Consider the following 20523-nt stretch of genomic DNA (forward strand, 5'->3'; position numbering starts at 1 on the left):
ATTTGCTGCTGCGATTTCTTGTGAAGATTTCAGTTGGAGCTTGTGGCTGAGAATCGATAACCAACAAGTTTGGGTTATCGCTGGTTTTGTTCTCTATCGAGACCTAAGGTTGAAGGTGAACAACCACTTATTTGCAACTAAAACACTTGCTGAAATTTCACATGAGGTCAGATCTTTTGTTATTTTCACAAAGCCCACTTCTTTCTAAAGTTTTGTTTCTAATTAACTCTAATCTGAACTTAAATACCGGAATACCCCCCCTCTTTTACTTTTCTATTTCAGTTTGACCCTAGAACCTATTTTCATCTCTTTTAAGTGCTTGAATATTCCTGAATTCGCAAAATTGCCCCTCAACCTTTAAATTGAGGTATTTTATCATTCTTGTCGGCCCTAAACGAACCGATTTTAGTCCTTAAAACCCGGATCCGCATCAGTTTCCCCCTCATTACTGCAAAATTAGAGGACAAATTTTTTCAAGATGGGGAGAGTTGATGCAGATTAATCACCAAAATAGGCTTGTTTTATTAGAAATAAACCTAGGGTTGGGTTCCAAACATGTTGGGCATTTGATCCCATGTGTTTGGAGTGTAATAGACCACTTTTATGGGTCTAAAAGAGGGGCTCTAAGAATGCATACAAGATTACTAGTTAGTTTCATTTTTTAGTTGGGTTTGATTTTGAGTTATATTTGTTTCCTTAGGAGTCGAGTTATTACTTGAGTCAAGTCATTGTTAGTTTCTTTTTTCAACTAATTTCTAATTTCAGTTTTTATTAACTATTGTATTAGGAGAATATTTTGTTTCCTTTTTGAGGAACCTACTATTTTGTAATTCCTCCCCTCATCAACATTATAAATAAATAAAAGGATGCTCCTAAAGCTTAGATGATTTTGATAAACAAAATAATGGCTGCTACTATTGTTTTCTCCATGGAGATTTGTCTTGTGTTTGACCAAGGCTAATGGAATTGGTGTTTAATCCAATTGACTCTTTGCGGCGTGAAGTCCAAGAGGTTCATTCAAGCTATTTCTCTCATCTGTTCTAAAGTACTCAAGTTTATTTACAAAGTGCTACTGCTGTCGAGCAACCCAGATATTTTTCTGATTCAAATTCTACCCAGAATTACTATCTGTTGAGAAATCGATCTCTGTTCCCTGAAGTACTTACAGCCATCAGTTGTGGCTAGATTTTGGATCGATCCTTCCTTACCATCAAGGGAACACTCGACCTGAAAGAGGGGCTGTTTTGATCAGTCGTTTGAGAGATAATTAAAATTTCTAGTTCTTTGGACTGTAGTGGGAAGATCAGAACCGAAAGGGATATTGTTGCTTTTCTGCCTCTGTGAATGTTAACCAGGTTATACCCTGTTAAGAAACTATTTCTGCACCTGAATTAGTTCTGTTTGCTGGTTCATAATCTGAAGTCTTAAGAGGGACAACTTGGGATTGAATTCTGATTTCTGAGAATTAATTCTTCTTTATTTTCTGATCTGTTGATTGTTGCCTATCTGTGGATCATTACTGGTTGTTCTTTGTTTAAAAGTTCCTGAAGTTGAAGCTTGGTTAGACTCCCTATCTTAGTCTACATTATCATCCTTTCTCATTCCATAGGTACCAAAAATAACAGAACTACAACATACAAGAATCTACGACTAATATTTGGCCACTATACATCTTAAACTTAGTCTTTATTATTCAAACACCAAAATAAAAATAAAAAAGGGGAAAAGAAAAAGGAATTTCAACCACACAACATACAATGCATGTTCAATCTGCCAAAAATCCTCATTAATGAAAAGCTTCCACTAAGTTACACCTCCAACGCCCAAAAGCTCCAGTGGAGCCTATAGTTTCTTCCCCCAAAACCTATATTACTTGAGAAAAACTAACAGGTTTCTTATACATAGTACATCGGTATAAAATGCAAATTAAGAAATCAAAACTTCAGATTTAATGATATCGACTTAGTTGGGACTAGTCAAAAGAGTGACAAATCAATGACTGATTAATCTAAGCAAGCATATCACTGTATTCAAAGACATGTGCTACGTTTCTTTTTTTGTCTTTTTTTCAGGTGGGGGTGGAAGGGTTTCCATTGAACAGATAGAAGTAAGATTTACCAGCTCGCAGGCACGAATTTGCTTCTGAAATCTGCATGAAGCAAACATATAATGGTCAGACTTAGGCATTCAAAACTTTCAATGAGAAGTTGTAATAAGGAGATGCACAACGAAAGGTATTTCAAGGTTCCAATTTACATTTTATGACCCAAAAGTGGGCAGTAAAGTTTGATGCTGTTCCTCTTTTAAAAATTGGGAGATGATATTGCTCTTACATTTGGGAAATTTTTTGTCCAGTTGTGGAAGGTTTAGTTAGGCTACTTTATTTGGTAATTAGGTTACTTTATTTGCCCTAGAATACAACAGTGGAACTTCAAAGGAAAAAACTTGAAGGCATTTACTAATAAATTAGTAACACAGAGAAGGAGGAACTTCAATAATATCGTGTGGAACGAGATGCCTACTTAAATTAAGGATGTAGCTAAGGATATTCTAGGCAATTCTAAAGGAAAGTGACATTCATCTAGGGAAACTTAGTGGTGGGATGATGAAGTTCAAGCAGCCATTAAGGCTAAAAAAATCTGGTTTTAAAACTAGGCAAAGGAATAATGAGGAGGCTGATTTAAAAAGGTATAAACTTGCTAAAAATGAACTTGTAGATAGTAAGGAAAGCAAAAATTAAGAAATATGAGGATCTTAATGAAAATTTCTGGCACAAAGGAGGGGGGAAATATCCATAGTTGTCACGGCGTTGCCTAGGCAGCGATTTGGCGTCCCGGAGGAAATTCAAGGGCATGGCAGTACAACGATTTATGGGAGTCATGATTGGCGGCTGCCATGGCAGCGCCATGCCATGGCAGCGCCATGCCATGGTCGTATAGGCGTCACCACGACAACGCCATGGATGCCATCGCACCCCTATTATATTAATCAATCGCTTTTTGTATTTTTTTTTTTTTTTACTTGCTATTAGGTGAAATAGAAAAGAGACCCTCGAAGTCTCTCGAGTCTCAACTATCAATTTCTCAAATTGAAAGTTGAAAACCCTCGAAGCTTCCGCCTGCGACTACGAGTGACTTTCTCCTTCTCCGGCAGACTGGCAGTGAACCTAAACCCTCGAAGCTTCCGCCTGCGACTGCGAGTGACGTCCTCCTTCTCCTTCTCTGGCAGGAAGACCAAGGTAAGGGGCCTAAGGGCCTGCAACGTCTTTCTCCTTCTCCTTCTCCTTCTCCTTCTTCATCTTATTCTTCTCTGCTTCTTTTTCTTCTTCTTCTTCTTCTTCAGTCCTTCTCTCCTCCTTCTTCTTCTTCTTCTCTGCTTCTCTTTCTCCTCCTTCTTCGTCTTCTACTTCCGAATTCTGATTCTTCTTCTCTGCTTCTCTTTCTCCTTCTTCTTCTTCTTCTTCTTCAGTTCTTCTCCTTCTCTGTTCCTTCACTTGTTAAGTTGCTTCTGACTACTGATTTGAATTTTTTCCTGGATTTTGATGTTGTTCTATTGGTTTTTGGTTAACATATATGTTAATATTACTGTTTAACTAGTGTTTATATCTTTACAACTTGTATAGTTGTATACTGAATGTTAATGTTACTGTTTAACATACTCTGTTACTCTGTTTTATAAATTATAACTTGAATACTTGATGTTATCATGTTAATGTAATTAGTTAACACTTAACATACTTTGTTACTCTGTTTTGTAACTTGTAGGATAATAGGACTATAAGAGTTCATAATGGATGTTACTGTTGGTTTTATATGTTATAGGGTATATATTCTAGGCTTGTAGCATGTTAAATAACTTTAAAAAATAGGAAAAATAAAAAAGTAGCATACTAAATAATTTTAGAAAATAGGAAAAATAAAAAATGACACATGGGCGATTTGACCGCCATGGCAATGCCAAAACGGACGATTCATCACCAAATCGATTAGCCACCCCCTCCACTGCCTTTGATCGATTTGATGCCGTGACAACTATGGAGATATCTATAAAGTAGCTAAAATCAGGAATAGGAAAAGTAAAGATTAGAATCGTATTAGATGCATTAAAAGTGAAGATGATAATGTATTAATAAATAATAAGTGACGAGGAGATTAAAGCGATGGAAAAACTGTCTCCCACAACTTACTAAATGAAAACAATACAAGTAGACACCACTGCACATAGAGAAAACTTATTAAGAGTCTAATTACAACCAAAGATTAACTAAAGTAAATAACAATTACTTAGACTTCTCCCACTCCTGACTTAACAATAACTCTCCCTCTCACGGTATAATATTTAACCCCCCTCAAGCCGTAGTACATATATATCCGAAGGCTCCAGCTTGAAACAAGAAGAAAAGATATTAACAAAAAAACAAGTCTTGAACATATATAGCAGTCGTAGACGCCAGTGAGCATAGAGATAACTTCATTCTGGTAACAATGCTAATTACTAACTCAAGCACGCCAATCAGTAGCAACAACAGTAGACAACAACAACAACAACAAAGCGTTATCCCAACTTAATGGGGTCGGCTACATGGTGATGCAGAATTGAGGCTGAAGTAAATTGACCCTTTGGGCAATCTCAACCGAGACAAACCGGATCTGAATGGACTTTTGGGATTAGTACGATACTTTAGAATTAAAAATAATGAATTATTTTATTTGGGAAGATATGTAACCTATCATTTTGGGTACTTGTTAGTTAATTAGGGAGTTAGAAATATGAGTCTTAATTCTGTTTTTTAATTTCATTAGTTAAAATTTAGGAAGTAATTAGGAGTTGCTAATTTAAATTAATATTTGAATAACGCAAGTTTTAATTTCAGTTCATTATATATCGCCATGTAACCCAAGTTATTTGACAGATTTGAGAATGAATTGAATTGAATGTTTTGGTGCCGGGTATACTGTAAGACTAGGTCGTGTGACCTCTTCCTTTCCCCCCTTTGTGTAACTTCTTCTCAGAGCCGAAGAATCCCCGGTTCTGGTTTCTACTGAGACTGAGAACAGCCAAAGGAAAAATGACTCTGAAATAGAGAAGTCGAGTCCTTCACCTACCCCCGAAATAGCCATCTTCCACAGACAACCCCACCGCCTCTACTTCCCCTCTTCCTAGGCTTTCTGCCAACAGCAATTAAAAAGAATAAAAGAAAAATCCTCACAGAACAGCCCTTGCCGCCGCCCCACTTTCCTTTTTTTTTTTTTCTGCTTTCGATCGACCCATTACCCTCACCCTAGATTTCCATCAGCCCAAAAAAAAAAAGAAAAAAGAGAGACGAGAAGAAGAGAGTGTAGACAGAGAAGCCAGAACCTCCACCGCCCTCTTTTTTTATCAAAATCTCAGTCGAAACACTCTCTCCTGGGTTCTGTCCAATAAAGAAAAAAGAAAAAGGAAAAAAGAAAAAAGAAAAATGAAAAAAGAAAAGAGAGATCGAGAGACAGGAACAAAGAAGAAAAGAAGAGTTTCAGAGAAGAGAAATCAGACATACATGGATACGAAACTCCCGCTGCGAGTCTCCTTTCATCTGTCGAAGCTGCAACTATTGCTGTTAGACGCAAACATCATCGCTGGGCCATCGAAGATTCTTCCTCCTCCTTCGCTGATTTACCCTGGTTCAGCAAGCTCTTCCCTACCTTACGCACGATTCACCTCCGAGTCCGAGTCTCCGAGAAGGAGAAAACCCTTTATCGGTATAACCCCATCCCACGATCCCCTTTTGTCCCATTTTTCTTTAATTACCATTTCATTCCCCATTTACCCCACCCTTTTTCTTTTATCATAGTCTGTCCTAATTTTTTCTTTAGCTTCCAAATTTGCCCCTCTCCTCTTTATATTCTATTGTAGGGGTGTCAACCGGTCGGGTCAAGCCGGTCCAATTTCGATCAGGCTTAATCGGGCTTGAATATTTTCAAAGGTTGCACCGTGTCTGTCCATTTAACTAATCGGGCCTAGTAATTGAGGACATGATACGCTTTATATTCGGTCAGTTGGTCTCGGGCTATAATCGGGCTACCTTAATCAGGCTTTAGTCGGGCCTTAACTGGGCTACGGACATGTTTAATGTTAAACGGGTTTTAACCAATTTTTAAACGGGCTCTCTTTAAAATGTGCTCTTATATTCTAGCCCACTCATGCAAGCTCAAAAAAATGACAATAAATCAATAAATGATACCAAATATAACCATTATTTAAAATGTGAACATGTCTTTACTTTTTAGTTTTTACTCTTTAATTTGGGGGGTAAAATATGTATTCTACAATCATTAAAGGGTTCGGCCAAGGGGTGCACAATAGGCCGATCTCGGTCGGGTGTTATTCGACCGGTCTCGGTCGGATGCCCGACTGTCTAAGTAGCAAAATCGAGACCGACCGTTTGTAAATGGGCCGGTCTATAAACTGTCGGTCCCGATCAGTTTAGTTGGGTCAGGCCACGAATTTACACCCCTATTCTATTGTGCTTTTTAATCCACCTCATGTATTTACAATTCTGCCATCTTTTAGGGAAATTTTTTTTTTTACCCTCCATATTTATAGTTCTGCCACCCATTTGATTATTGAAGTTGGTGATTTATTTTTCTGAGGGCATTCTGTCACAAGATTGGTCATGGATTCTTTTGTGTTCAAATTTCGAGTGCAGTTGCTCAATGAAAAACCTGCTACTTTGTTGATTGATGAGCAAATAAACAATTTTGTCTCCAAATCTGTGGTGGATATGTTATCAAAGACCAATCAGATCATTATTGAGTTAGAGGACGATGTATTTGTTGAATTTTTTGTTTCTCATTATTATGATGATGCTTTTTGTGAAGTGTTTGACTCTCTTCAACGCATTATTAAATTGAGTCGATGTTAGGTAGACCAACGAGACGGCATCATTGATCGTGATAACAATATGTGCACCCACTAAGCTTACCACATGCGTCAAAATTTTTAATCTTCATGAATTTGTTGAGTCAAAGAAAGTGATATCCCCAATACAACCACTAGATGAACCAAGCACATCAACACCAGTAGAAGACTATCCTATTGTGGAACAAGTGATGGCAACGAAAAGTGAGAAAGTCGTGGATCAAGTAATAAAAGACATCAATGCAATGCCAGTTGTTCACCATCATCAGTTCGTTCTTCCCCATGATTTTTCAGACTTGAATGCACCTCCATAGCTTTGCATATTGGATTTTGGTCGCGATTTAGACAATGAACAAATCACCCTCACTCATGAGTTTTTATTATTATCATTCTTTAAAATTCGTGGATGAGTTTTTCTCAAAATCGGGAGAGTTGATGCAGAATTGAGACTAAACTAGGTTGACTCTTCGGGTAATCTTAACAGAGACGAACTGGATTCGAATGGATTTTTGGGATTAGTAGGATATCTTAGGATTTACTTTATTTAGGAAATAATGAGTTATTTTATTTGGGAATGATGAGGCAAAATATGACCACCTCTTCGGTAATAGCCTCCAAGGGCGGAGCTCCCACCTCGGCCTAATTTCTGCAGAGCTCTCACCTCGGCCTGCTTTCGGTCAAGCTCTTATGATATTCTCGACAAGGCCATTATCTTGGCCTTGTCACGATAGGAACTCGAAGGAACGTGGGCATTCAGTCCCTGTATTCAAGGATCACAACCCTTGATGCTCGCAGATAAGACTCCTACCACCCCCAAACTCGGAACAACCTCTGTTCCTGAAGCCCATCGCACCCACAAAAGGAAGGAATATTCCAAAGCTAGCTCATGTGCCAGAATATTCCTTGGGATCTTCTCTAAAATCAGAATATTCTAGAAACCCAAAGAGTTATAGCTCGGATGGACTCTGGTGACAAGGTGGTCACACGACAAGCAGCCAAGCCTACACATCTATAAATACATAAGGAAAATAGGTAACAAGGAGGATTCTTTTTTTTTTTGGATTGAGACTAGCTCTTGTGAAAATTACTTATTGTTGTTCTGACTTAAGCATTGGAGGGTTTTCGCACTGGCCAAACCTGGTGCCTTGCTCACCTCGTCTATTGTCGGTCCCATCATGAGATCGAGGCAATCTCACACTTCACCTGGTCAGAATTTATTGCATCAGGGATGATATTTAAGTTTTTATTTTGGATAGTTGTTAGTCAATTAGGGAGTTACCAATTTGAGTCTTATTTTGTTTCTAATTTCATTAGTTAGAATTGAGGAAGTACTTGAGAGTTGCTAATTTAGCTTTAGATTTTAATTAAGCAAGTTTTAATTTCAGTTTATTAGATAAGGGCATATAGCCCAAGTTATTAGATAGGTTTGAGAATGAATTGAATTGAATGTTTTGGTGCTGCTTATGGTGTAAGACTAGGTTGTGTGACCTCCTCATTTCCCTCTTTTGTGTAATTTCTTCTTTTCTCCCCTGCAACTCTAAGTTCACTCAGAGATTTCTTCCATTTCTCTATAGGTCCTCCATCACATGGATCTAAGCAAGGACAATAAAAATGAAATGTAAAGTGAAAGGAAACAGATGACAAAAACAATAACGAAGTAGAACATAGTTAGATGGGGTTTGTGACTTAGATCCTAGCCCTCTAATCCGCTCTATTTCATGCCATACTTTGGACAAGGTCTAATCTGTGTATGTTTTTCATCACTACTTCTCATATGGTTATTTTTGGCATAGCTCTAGTTCTTTTAGGTCCTCTATCTGGATCAAATCACTCTTCCTTACTGGTGCATCCAATGGCCTCCGTAAACTATGGCCATACCATCTCAAATGGTTTTCCCGAAGCTTATTATAAATTGGGGTGATTCCCAAATCCACTTTAACATGTCTATTTCTTACCTTATCCTTTCTAATTTTCTAGCACATCCATCTTAACATTCTCATATATGCTACACAATTTATCAATATGCCGTTTCTTAATTGCCTAACATTTCCTCCCTGTTCATCATAGCTGGGCGTATGAATGTTCTATAAAATTTTCGTTTAAGTTTTATAGGGACACATCGGTGCACAAAACTCCAAACACACCTCTCCACTTCGTCCATCATATTTTAATTCTGTATGACACATCATCTTCTATATTGCCTCATTTATTTATAATAGATCCCAAATATCTAAAATAGTCACGTTGTGGAATGTCTCTCCACTCAATAGTCACCATGTCATTATCTAGGGGTGTCAATTCCTAAACCGAACCGGTAAAATCGACCGGACCAAACCGATAACAACACGGACCGAATCGAATCGAAGCCTTATTGGTTCGGTTCGGTTTGGAGTATTGCAACCCCAAAACCAAACCGAACCGCACCAAAAATCAGATGAACCCGAAATCAAACTGAAACCGGCTCAAAACCCAGACCGAAACTGAAACCAAACCGGTAAGAAACCAAAACACTCCAAAATTCATTAAAAAAATAAAATTTGCATAGTTTTATATACATTTGTATGGAAATTCGAATCCAAACTGGACCAAAAATCAAAACCAACCTAGTTACAAATCGATTTAAGAAACCGAAACCAAACCGCACCGAAACCAAAATCGAAACCGGAATTTCCTTATTGTTTCGATTTCGGTTTCAGCTTTCCCACACCGAAATCGACTCAACCCGGACCGAAACCGAGCCTGACCGACCGATTGACACCCCTATCATTATCCATCATAGTGTGGGTAAAGTTACACATCACATCCTTTGTCTTTGTTCTACTTATCTTAAAGCATTTTGACTCCAATGTTGATCTCCATCACTTCAGTTTAGTATTGAAACTATGTTTTTGTTTGTATTTTCCACTAAAACAATATTGTTAGCGTATAGCACATACACCATGGAACCTCACCTTGAATATTTATGGTCAACTCATCTATTACAAGCACAAACAGATAAGGCCTTAAAGCTGACACTTGGTGAAGCCCAATAGTAATTGGGAACTAGCTACCTTGACCACCTTTGGTGCTTACACTAGTCACCACATCTACATTTCTTTAGTTATTATATCGACAAATTTACTCAACCTCATTCTCTTCTCCAGGACATGCTAGATAAACTCTCTATAGACTCTGTCGTAGGCCTTTTCTAGGTCAATAACGACCATATGGAGGTCCTTCCTAGCAGCTCTAAGGGTTTTCATGAGTCTCCTTAGAAGCTAGATAGCTTATATAGTAGATTTAACTAGCAAAAAACCAAATTGGTTATCCAAGATATCAAATTCTCCCCTCAAGTAGACTTTAATAACCTTCTCCCAAAGCTTGATAGTGTGGCTCATAAATTTTATGCCTTCATAGTTATTGAAATCTTAAATATCCCAATTATATTTGTAAATGGGGACTACAATGCTCCTCCTCCACTCGTCTAACATTTTTCTTGTACTTATTATCTTGTTTAAAAGGTTTGTTGATGCAGAATCGAGGCTTGATCGGGTTGACCCTTCGGGCAATCTCGACAGAGACAATCTGGGTTTAAATTGATTTTTGGATTCATTAGGATGTTTAGGATTTTATTTTATTTGGGAAATATTTGCAATCTTTTATTTTGGATAGCTATTAGACAAGTATAAATTTTCAATTTTAGTTTTATTATCTTTATATTTTATTAGTCTAAGATTTAGGAAGTAATTAGAAGACTTTATTTCAGTTTTAGATTTTTAATTAGGCAAATTTTAATTTTAATTTATTATATAAAGGCATGTAACCCAAGTTATTGGAAAGATTTGAGAATGAATTGAATTAAATGTTTTTGGTGCCGGGTATGGTGCAAGACTAGGTCGTGTGACCTCCTTCCCCCCCTTTGTGCGATATCTTCATTTCTCCTTGCAACTCTGTGTTCTCTTAAGGATTTCTTCCCTTTCTCTATCGGCCCTCCATCATTGTTAGCCATGATACCCCCACAAAGTCCTAAGCTCTTCCAAACTTCTGTTGGGACTAAAGTTGGGCCAAGAGTCTTACTAGATTTCATCTTCTTTCTTAAGGCCCTCAGCTACGCCAATCTTTCATATATATCTATGGTATATGGTGTATTGGTGAAAAAATTGCACCCTTCCGATCTAACTCCACTCAAGTTGTCTCCATTTAATAGCTTACAAAAATAATCACCTCATCTCTTCATAATGTCTTCATCTTTTACCACTCTACCATCATCATCCTTGATACATCAGACATATTCAAAATCTTTGCTATTTATATCTCTCATTTTAGCTATCTTATATATAGCTTTTTCCCTAGCCTTAGTATTCAATTTATTGTAAAGGTCATCATATCTTTGCCATTATTTCCCTAAAAATTTGTAGCTTCGTTTATGGCAACATAATATCTCATTTTATCATCTACCTCTTTAGTCCTTTATCAAGTCTTCAAACACTCTTTCTTAGAATTGATGATTGCCTAAAGCTCCTCATCCCACCACCAAATCTCCATATAGGCCTCTTGATTCCCTTAGGACCTCTTTAGCAACCCTTTTAATATAGGCCAACATCTTGGTCCACATCACATTAGAGTTTCCCTAACTGTCCCACTTTCCTTGTTTGACCACTTTAAAACATCATAGGAACAACAACAACAATAACATCATAAGACCTCCTCAAGGAAGGAAATTAGTAAGTAGCAATATTCACAAAGAAGACAAATAAAAGTGCAATATAAGTCACTGCGAACCACTAGTAAAGTGCGTCATAACTAGGTTGATGCAAACCGATAAAAGTGTGGTATAGAATACTACAAACCACATAACACAATAGAAGGTTGTTAGAAATCACTGATAATGACATAAGATTGCTGGAAACCACTAATAATAGCATAAGGTTGCTAGGAACCACATAATAGTATAAGGTTGCAGCAATTGTTGCTAAGGACACCAGTATATTACACGAATATATGATATTCACATAAATGGATTATAATATGTTGGTGGCAGAAATAGACAGAGTAGTAATAATCTCAAAATAGTTCAGATAAGAATCTCCAATCTCCCCCCTAACATGTAGCACTACATTTGGACAAATAATCCAGGAGAGAACAACAAAGGATAACCACAAGCATATATGACAACAAAAACTAGCATTGCGAAATAACAACAAATCGCTTAATCAAGAGACCGCCAGAATAGTGTCAATAGCAGCAACGAATCAGATCAAAGTAGATAAAGAATTCCAACAGAGGACACAAACAGGCAAGATAGTATTAAATTGATAACCCAAAACCAGAGAGAAAAAAAATTGTGATAGTCGTAGCTCTTTCCCAAGCCAAAAATACTTTCTGGCCAATTAAATTCCATTCAGAATATAATATTGCCTCCTAGTACCAAAGCCTACTCAACAATGTAAATAAAATCACCGTTCACACCAACTAGCTAAAAAGCCATAAGCCCTAAAAGAAAACGAACTATAGTACACAAAAAACCTCATCTATTATAACAAACTACAGTACATAAGGAACCATATCTATTTTAGAACAAACTCTGCCACAACAGAACCTTATCGACATCATCTAGCAATGGATTCTCGTGTATACTCTTACCTTGATAAGAAATGGTACAATCCTTCCATCCTTATGAGCCACACCATGAAACTGTGGGAAAATGTTATTGAACCCCACCTAAGACAGGAAACCAAGCTATCAGAGAACCAATTTGGTTTATGCTAGGGAGATTCATAACAAAAGTTATTTACCTCCTAAGGAGGCTTATGGAAGTATTCTGAGCTCACAAAAAGGACCTCCATATGGTTTTTATTGACCTAGAGAAAGCATATGATAGAGTATCGCGAAAGCTAATTTAGCATGTTCCAGAGAAGATAAGGGGTAAGATCAACTATGCAGATAGAATTAAGGACATGTACGAAGGAGTGGTGATGAGTGTCAAAACGGAAAAGGGGCAATGTAATGAATTCTCAATCATAATTGGGTTACACCAAGGATTTGCTCTAATTCCTTATTTGTTTGTACTCATTATGGACGATCCAACCGGCCACATCCAAGACTGGGTTCCATGGTGTATGCTATTTGCCGATGATATTGTGCTGATAGATGAAACTATGGATGAGATTAATACTAAATTGGAACTATGGAGATTAAGCTTGGAATCAAGAGGTTTTAGGTTAAGCAGAATGAAGACAGAATATATGATGTGCCCCTTCAGTCAATCTAGAGGAGGGGAGGGAGTGGTGAAGCTAGGGGAATAGGAACTACCCTGGAGGGATTGTTTTAAATACCTAAGGTCTATCATTGACAAAGAGGGGTATATAAAAGCTGATGTTGCCCATAGGATTAAAATGGGGTGGATGAAGTGGCGAGGGGTGCCGGGAGTGTTATATGACAAAAGAATGGCTATTAAACTCAAACAAAAAAGATTTACAAAATAATTATACGATCAACTATGACATATTGAGCGGGATGTTGGGCAATCAAGAAGAGTACTTTGAATAAATTGAGTGTAGAGGAGATGAGAATGTTACAAGGTCTATGCGGCAAGACCAAGAGAGATAGGGTAAGGAATGAGCGTATTAGAAATGATTTGGGGGTTACACCAATCCAAGACAAACTCCGTGAGAGCCAATTGAGGTGGTATGGTCATGTGCAATATGGAGGCCCCAGTAAGAAAGAGTGATCAGATTCATTTGGAGGGAGCTAGAAAAGGTAGAGGCAGGCCAAATATAACTATTAACAAAGTGGTACAAAACAATATGCAAACAGTAGAGCTTGACTCTAGTATGACTTCGAATAAAGTTACGTGGAGGACAAGGACCTTGTTGTCAACCCCCTATAGGGGATGTTCCATGATGTGTCTTTCTATATTGTTGTACTTCTTTTATCCCCAAGTTTCTTCTTTACCAGCTCCTTTATGCTTATTTACTTTCTATTTTCCACATTGGATCCATGTAGCCGACCCCATTCAGTTGGGATAAGGTTATGATCGTTGTTGTTGTTTTGTATTAATAAAGTTCAATGAAGAAAGACAAGAAACAAAAGTAGAATTTGTGGTTATCTTACGATGTCAGCTATTAATGATTGAAGTTGGAAGTGTAAATAACTAGTTTTACTAACTGTGTCTGCAGTGGTGTCAAGCTAGATTTCGGTGGAAATCCTAGCAACTCCCTGGCCTTATCGCCCTGCATCTCCTCTGAATTTTCTTCGAGTCTTCGTCCATTGTTTCAATCATCTATTTTATGATAAAATACATAAATTTGGGATTTTATTACATTGAACACAACTCGAAGTATGCCCTATGGCCTTCACCATCAGAGAATAAGGTCTTAATCGTGAGATACAATTGAAACACGATGCAGGCGTATCGTAGGGTTTCAACTCAGAGTAAATAAAGTGCTCAATGATGAACAAATGTAGAGATGTTCTATCAGAAAGGGTATTCTGTTTAGTTATGTAGTGCAAATCTCTTGATGATCTAAATAGCTTTACCCATTTTTTTTTAAATAGCCACGTCATCTTTTCTTGTGACATGGCTATTTAGATCATTAAAAAAATAACATGTCATCTTTCTTTGTGGGAAACTTGGTGCCATAAGATTAAAATTGTCATGTCATCTTTCCATCTGGAAAACATGGTGCCAGACTATACATGTGGTCGACTCAACTCCTTGTGTGTGGAGAGTAACAATGCTTCACGTACAGTTTCCTAACAACCTAGGTCGCCTTTTATTTTGCAGAGAGTTGAGTTCCTTTTAACTGTATAATCACTTGCAGTTGCAAACATATGTCCCATTTGCTATCATTTAAAAGGTGAAGAGGGGTATTTATGGAAACAAAATGGACAAGTGGTGGCACCTGACACTTACGTATAGATGAACATATGTGCAAAGGAGCTAAACTCTTCCATAGATGCCTTCTAAACACTCTTAATAACAATAAAAAGATAAAAAAAAAAATAAAAAATAAGGAGGAGCATTTATGAAGCAAAAAAACCACCGCCACAAAACCGTATACAAAGCCAACTTATGATCATTAGACATACATTTTGTTTTGCTAAACTAGAAATCTTTTGCCAAATACGTATTAGATATGGATAACCAACTATTTAGGTTAGGATTAAGTATTCCTTCACCTTTAGGTAAAAAAATTATCCTCTATACTTGTGATGTGACCTTATGATTGTAATTGTGTCATCATTAACTTTTGCCTCTATTCTATCATATAGGATATTGTGTAACACCAAGAAATCCATTCTCCATGCTAATCAAAGGGTTCGGATCTCCATGGAGAAGATGCGTGAAGAGAAACGGGGTCCTTTCCCTTAATATTTTGAAAGATAACCACAAAAGTTCTCCTTCACACACGATGAAGGGTTCTTCCATCATTATTACTCCTCTTGTATGTTGGAGGTATTGTCTTCCTTGTTTCCCTTTGCTCCATCCAAATGTCACTGATGGCTTCATGAAAATCCAGTTCAAGAATAAAATTCTAAATTTTTATTTTTTTGACAGAGTTTACTACTTTACTCTTTTGACTAGATTTTTCGTCAATAGTAAAAAATAAAAAGAGTAAATCCATGTGTAACCAAGGATGGTGACGATTCACCATCCTATGTGATTCATAAGATACAAAAATCATTCTTAGATTAAGACAAAACTTGTTAATGAAAGGAAATTTTTTATTACCCAAAACACTCTCTATTGTACAAGGTTTCAACTTTCAAGTTAACAACTTTGTTTCTCACCAAAAAAAAAAACCGACAACTTTGCCCAAAATATCTTGATGCCGAGCTCAATTACACCAAGCAAGACCCAAAACAAAAATTTATAGGAAGTCTAGTTATATAACTACATTGGTTACAATTAGATTTATAATTACCATAACCTGATTCTTTTTTTTTTTAACAAAGAAATCTAAATTTATTAAACCAAGAAGTCTGAATGAGAAAATCCCCAAGATACATAAGAACAATGGAGGTGGCTTTATTTATCCACCAAGTACGAGACAAATCAAATTTCAGAGCTCCTTTGGCTAAAAAATTAGCCTCACTAACAACAGAGTGAGGAACATGATAGAGTTGATAACAGATACCAAACTAATAGTATCAACTACCACTAACTTTGCAGCGGAATCAATAGACGATTCACACCAAGTAGAGTTGATAACGGCAAGACAATCTGTGAAACATGCAACATAAGTAATATTCAGTCTAGCAGCCAATAAAAGTCCGTCCCTAATAGCTTCAGCCGCCATTGTTGCTGCAGCTAAAACCATTCCCCGTCTTGCACTTGACAGCAATAAGAGATCCAGTCGGGTCTCGTATGATCACATCACGACTACCACAACCTGATTCTACCACATGAAAGAATTATGTGTCATTTTTTTTCCCTAGTTGGTCACATGTATAAATTTAAACCTAAAATTTTATAATTTACCCTTTGGTTTAATGCCACAGGAACCGTTTATATCCATGAAACTCAACTCTAGCCTCATGCACCCTCTTGTGATCTTTGGGTTATATTTTGCCACACATAAAACTCCGATCTGGATCAGTTATTCAAATTGTTTCAGGGGTAAAATAGTAAAAACAATGTACTTTTTCTGAAAAACAAAGAAAAAAAGTGATCGATGCCAATACTGATACCGATATCAATACCAATACCAGTACCAACTAAATCCATGGTTGAATCTCTTTATCTAATTTTTTTCAACAAATTCAGATCATCTGAGGAAACCTTAGAAATCCACTACTATTTTTTATCTGCTCTGCACTCTGCACACGTTTGATGTCATAATCATGAGGTAGGAAAATCAGAGATATTTCTATCCGATAGATGCGATCCGATAATGATCCTTGTCAATACTGTTATCGGTTTTTGAAATGGCCGATATACCAATCTGATACTGGGGAAATGAAAATTAAAAAAGAAATAATGGATATGGAAGTAGCAGTATTCCTTCACTATGAATGAATTAATGTGTGATGAGGAGTTATTATCGGAAGATGAATGATGGCCATCTTTATTGAATGTCGACCATTATCTAGAGGAAAGTGAATATTCTATGCGGTCTTAAATCTCAATGCTCTGGACTATACTTGGCTTTGCTGTGAATGGAAAACCACCCAAGGCTGGTCAAATTCACCTGTATCTAAATTAGAAGAAGTCCCATTCATGCTTTCACAGCAAAGGTTGTGTATTAGTTATCGGTTACCCTATAATTAGACAGTCTCCTTCCCTTTATCAAAGCTTCCTCATCCATACTCTCTTCCATATCTTCTCTATTCCATCCTTAACGTTTCTCCTTCTCCGGATAATATATTGGCGGGGAAGGGAGAGTTTCTTTGATTAATTGTCCCTTTTGAAGGGATTCACGCGCGACAAGATGATGGGCAAAGGCAAAGCAATAGTCGCCGGTGTTTCTCTAATTCTGGTGGTTGGTGTAGTGGTTGGTGTCGTCGCGGGCATAAGCCGTTCCGGCAAGTCCACCAATGATGCCTCCGGTAACATCGACAACAACTTGTCTACAGGAATGAAGGCTGTTAAGACAATCTGTGAACCTACTGATTACAAGGATGTTTGCATGCGTACCCTTGGGACGGTTGCCAATAATGGAACTGCTAACCCTAAGGACTTTATCAAGGTTGCTGTTTCCTCCACCATGGACGTGGTGAAAACTGCCATGGAAAAGGCCACCACCCTCAGTAAGAATATCGACAATAGCACCCAAAAGAATGCCCTAGCAGACTGTAATGAATTGCTGCAATACGCCGTCGATGATCTCCAAGAGTCGATCTCGATGGTGGGTGATAATGAATTGAAGACGGTGAACGAACGCGTGGCTGACCTTACCAACTGGTTGAGTGCTGTGGTCGCTTACCAGCAGACATGTCTAGATGGAATTTCACATCCGGAACTGAAATCGGCCATGGAAAACGGTGGGATCATCAATGCCACCGAATTGACAAGTAATGCACTAGCCATCGTTACAGAGATTGCCAACATCCTTAGCGCCTTCAACATCCCTATTGACATCAACCCCAAGTCACGACGACTCTTAGAGGAAGAGACCACTGCACTTGACGGCGAAGGGTTCCCCACGTGGTTCTCGGCAGCCGACCGCAAGCTTCTGGCCGCCCGAGGTGGAGCCCAGATGAGACCCAACGCAGTTGTCGCCAAGGACGGTAGCGGCCAGTACAAGACAATCACTGCAGCTCTGAACGCTTACCCTAAGAACAACAAAGGCAGGTACGTCATCTACGTCAAGGCTGGGATCTACGACGAGTACATCACCGTCACCAAGGATCAAGCTAATGTCTTCATGTACGGAGATGGCCCCAGGAAGTCCATCGTCACTGGGAACAAGAGCAACAAGGGAGGCTTCGGCACGTTCAAGACGGCCTCCTTCTGTAAGTACAAATCCAAATTAACTATTAATGATGTAATTATGGTTGCATGAAATTTTCTCCCAACCCTATTTCACTTTCATAACGAGCCAAGAGTTTCTTAATCAGAGTGAACTTATAACTACTTAGATCCAATAGATCAATCGATATTAGTGAACTTCACATAAAAGTCCCAACACCCAATTCACGTGGTGAGCTGAACTTGGATTAGACTGAAAAATATTATTCATGATATGCATGTATGATGAAATCTACCCAAGAAAAATACTCTGTGATGGATTCCATATGTGTAGATCAAAATCGTACGAGGACTTGATCCATACTCGTTATTATTAACTATTAATTTGTGCTTAATTATGTGTATATGCAGCTGCAATAGGAAAAGGGTTTATAGCCAGGGGGATGGGATTCAGAAACACAGCGGGTCCGGAAGGGCACCAGGCAGTGGCTCTCCGCGTCCAATCGGACTTCGCAGCCTTCTACAACTGCAGGATGGATGGGTATCAAGATACCTTGTACGTACAGACATATCGTCAATTCTACCGTAACTGCGTCGTTTCTGGGACCGTGGACTTCATCTTCGGCGATTCTACGACGGTGATGCAGAACTGTTTGATTATCGCCAGGAAGCCCATGGACAACCAACAGAATACAGTGACTGCCCACGGGAGAGCCATCAAGCGTGAGACGACAGGTCTGGTGATCCAAAATTCCCGCATCGTCCCAGAGCAGAAGCTATTCCCTGTTAGGTTCAAGATCCCCACATTCTTGGGCCGCCCATGGAAGGAGTACGCAAGGACGGTGATCATGGAGTCTACATTGGGTGACTTCATCCAGCCTGCGGGATGGATGCCATGGGATACCACTGGCTTCGCACAAAGCACCTGTTACTACGCCGAGTACGCCAACAGGGGACCCGGTGCAAGGACTAACAGGAGGGTCCGATGGAAGGGTGTCCATGTTATCACTGATAGAAGAGAGGCTGCTCAGTTCACCGCCGGTCCTTTCCTTAGTGGACACTTATGGTTGAGGGCCACCGGTGCACCTTTCCTCCTTGGATTCAAACGATGATTTATTAATTTCTCCTATTTGGATATTATTTCCAAAAAAAAAAAAGAGTGTGAATATGTATTAATTTGGATTTGGACACAATGAAAGTGAAAATTGAGCTAGACATGAATTAACCATGGAGACAGCAACAAAGCAATAGAGAGAGAAGAGAATCAATGTTATTGTCTTTCCTTTTAATTTCTTGTAGGAGGAGCGGGTCAAAGCAAAGCAACAATGTATTGCTTTTACTTAATAAATTTATTTTATCTATCGACTTTGATTTTATTTGATTTGAGTTGCTTTTCATGGAGGCAGAGGGTGTGTTTGTTGCGATCCCATATCGAAGGCTTAATTTTATATTGGATTCATAAGAAAATTGACGTAGATTGATATGGTCTTGGGTTTGCTTGATCATCTTGTAATTCAATTTATGAGGCTAAGTGGTTGAATTATTCTAGGTCCATATCTTTATTGATGGGGTTTCAACTCAATCTTAGTTGATTTGTGGTCAATTTGGACTATTTAGCAATGATTTATACGTTGTGGCTTCAAGGTTCCTCTATGGATTGGGCCTCACTTATCATTGTTCAAGATGTTCTCTTACTTTTGTTTTTGTTTATTAGTGTGGTTTTTCGATTTTGTTCCCATTTTGCTAATCAGTTATGCATTCTTGTAATAGATTCTAAATCCAAATCCATTAGAAAGCTAGTGAATAAAGGAGATTTGGACTTCAGACTCCAATCTATTCCAAGAATACATACCAAAGACAGACTTAGGGTCCGTTTGATAACGTTCTGTCATTTTTGTTTCAAGAAACGACAGAAACATAAATTTCCGTTTCTATAAACAAAAATAGAATTGAAGGTGTTTGATAAGTCATGTTTCTAGAAGTCGATAGTAACCAGTGAAAGAATGGCCACAAATCGTTTCCAAAAACCGCAAAACAAGACAAGTAGAACTTGTTTCGCCTGGGTCATTTCTTGAACCATAAATAGGTAAAAAATTATATTTCTATTTCTGAAAACAAGTGAAACGAATCAGTTTTGTCAAAAGCTTTTTGTTATATTTTTGTGTTTCTGTCGTTTCTGAACACAGAAACGGCATAAATGCATTTCTTGAAGCATTATCAAACGGGCCCTTAAT

General features: G+C 38.1%; 2 protein-coding genes across 5 annotated transcripts in view; one reads left to right on the forward strand and one right to left on the reverse strand.

Annotated features, from left to right (window-relative positions):
• Positions 1 to 5756, reverse strand: part of LOC122057736 — a 16817-nt gene extending 11061 nt beyond the window's left edge. For 3 of the 4 annotated variants that reach the window (XR_006133604.1, XM_042619964.1, XM_042619965.1), the window contains exons 1-2: positions 5537 to 5756; positions 2119 to 2149 (exon numbers count right to left, since the gene is read on the reverse strand). The gene's annotated coding sequence lies outside the window, so the exon portion shown is untranslated. The remainder of the gene's footprint in view (positions 1 to 2118; positions 2150 to 5536) is intronic. The other variant, XM_042619966.1, reaches the window with a different exon arrangement.
• Positions 5757 to 17200: 11444 nt separating this feature from the next.
• LOC122057631 (pectinesterase-like) lies at positions 17201 to 19665 on the forward strand. Its single transcript, XM_042619802.1, has 2 exons — positions 17201 to 18333; positions 18701 to 19665. The coding sequence occupies exons 1-2, from the start codon at positions 17310 to 17312 to the stop codon at positions 19399 to 19401; spliced, it is 1725 nt and encodes a 574-aa protein (XP_042475736.1). The 5' UTR covers positions 17201 to 17309; the 3' UTR covers positions 19402 to 19665.
• The last annotated feature ends 858 nt before the right edge of the window (positions 19666 to 20523 follow it).

The sequence above is a fragment of the Macadamia integrifolia genome, chromosome 12 (assembly GCF_013358625.1).
Source record: "Macadamia integrifolia cultivar HAES 741 chromosome 12, SCU_Mint_v3, whole genome shotgun sequence".
NCBI classification, from domain to species: Eukaryota; Viridiplantae; Streptophyta; class Magnoliopsida; order Proteales; family Proteaceae; genus Macadamia; species Macadamia integrifolia.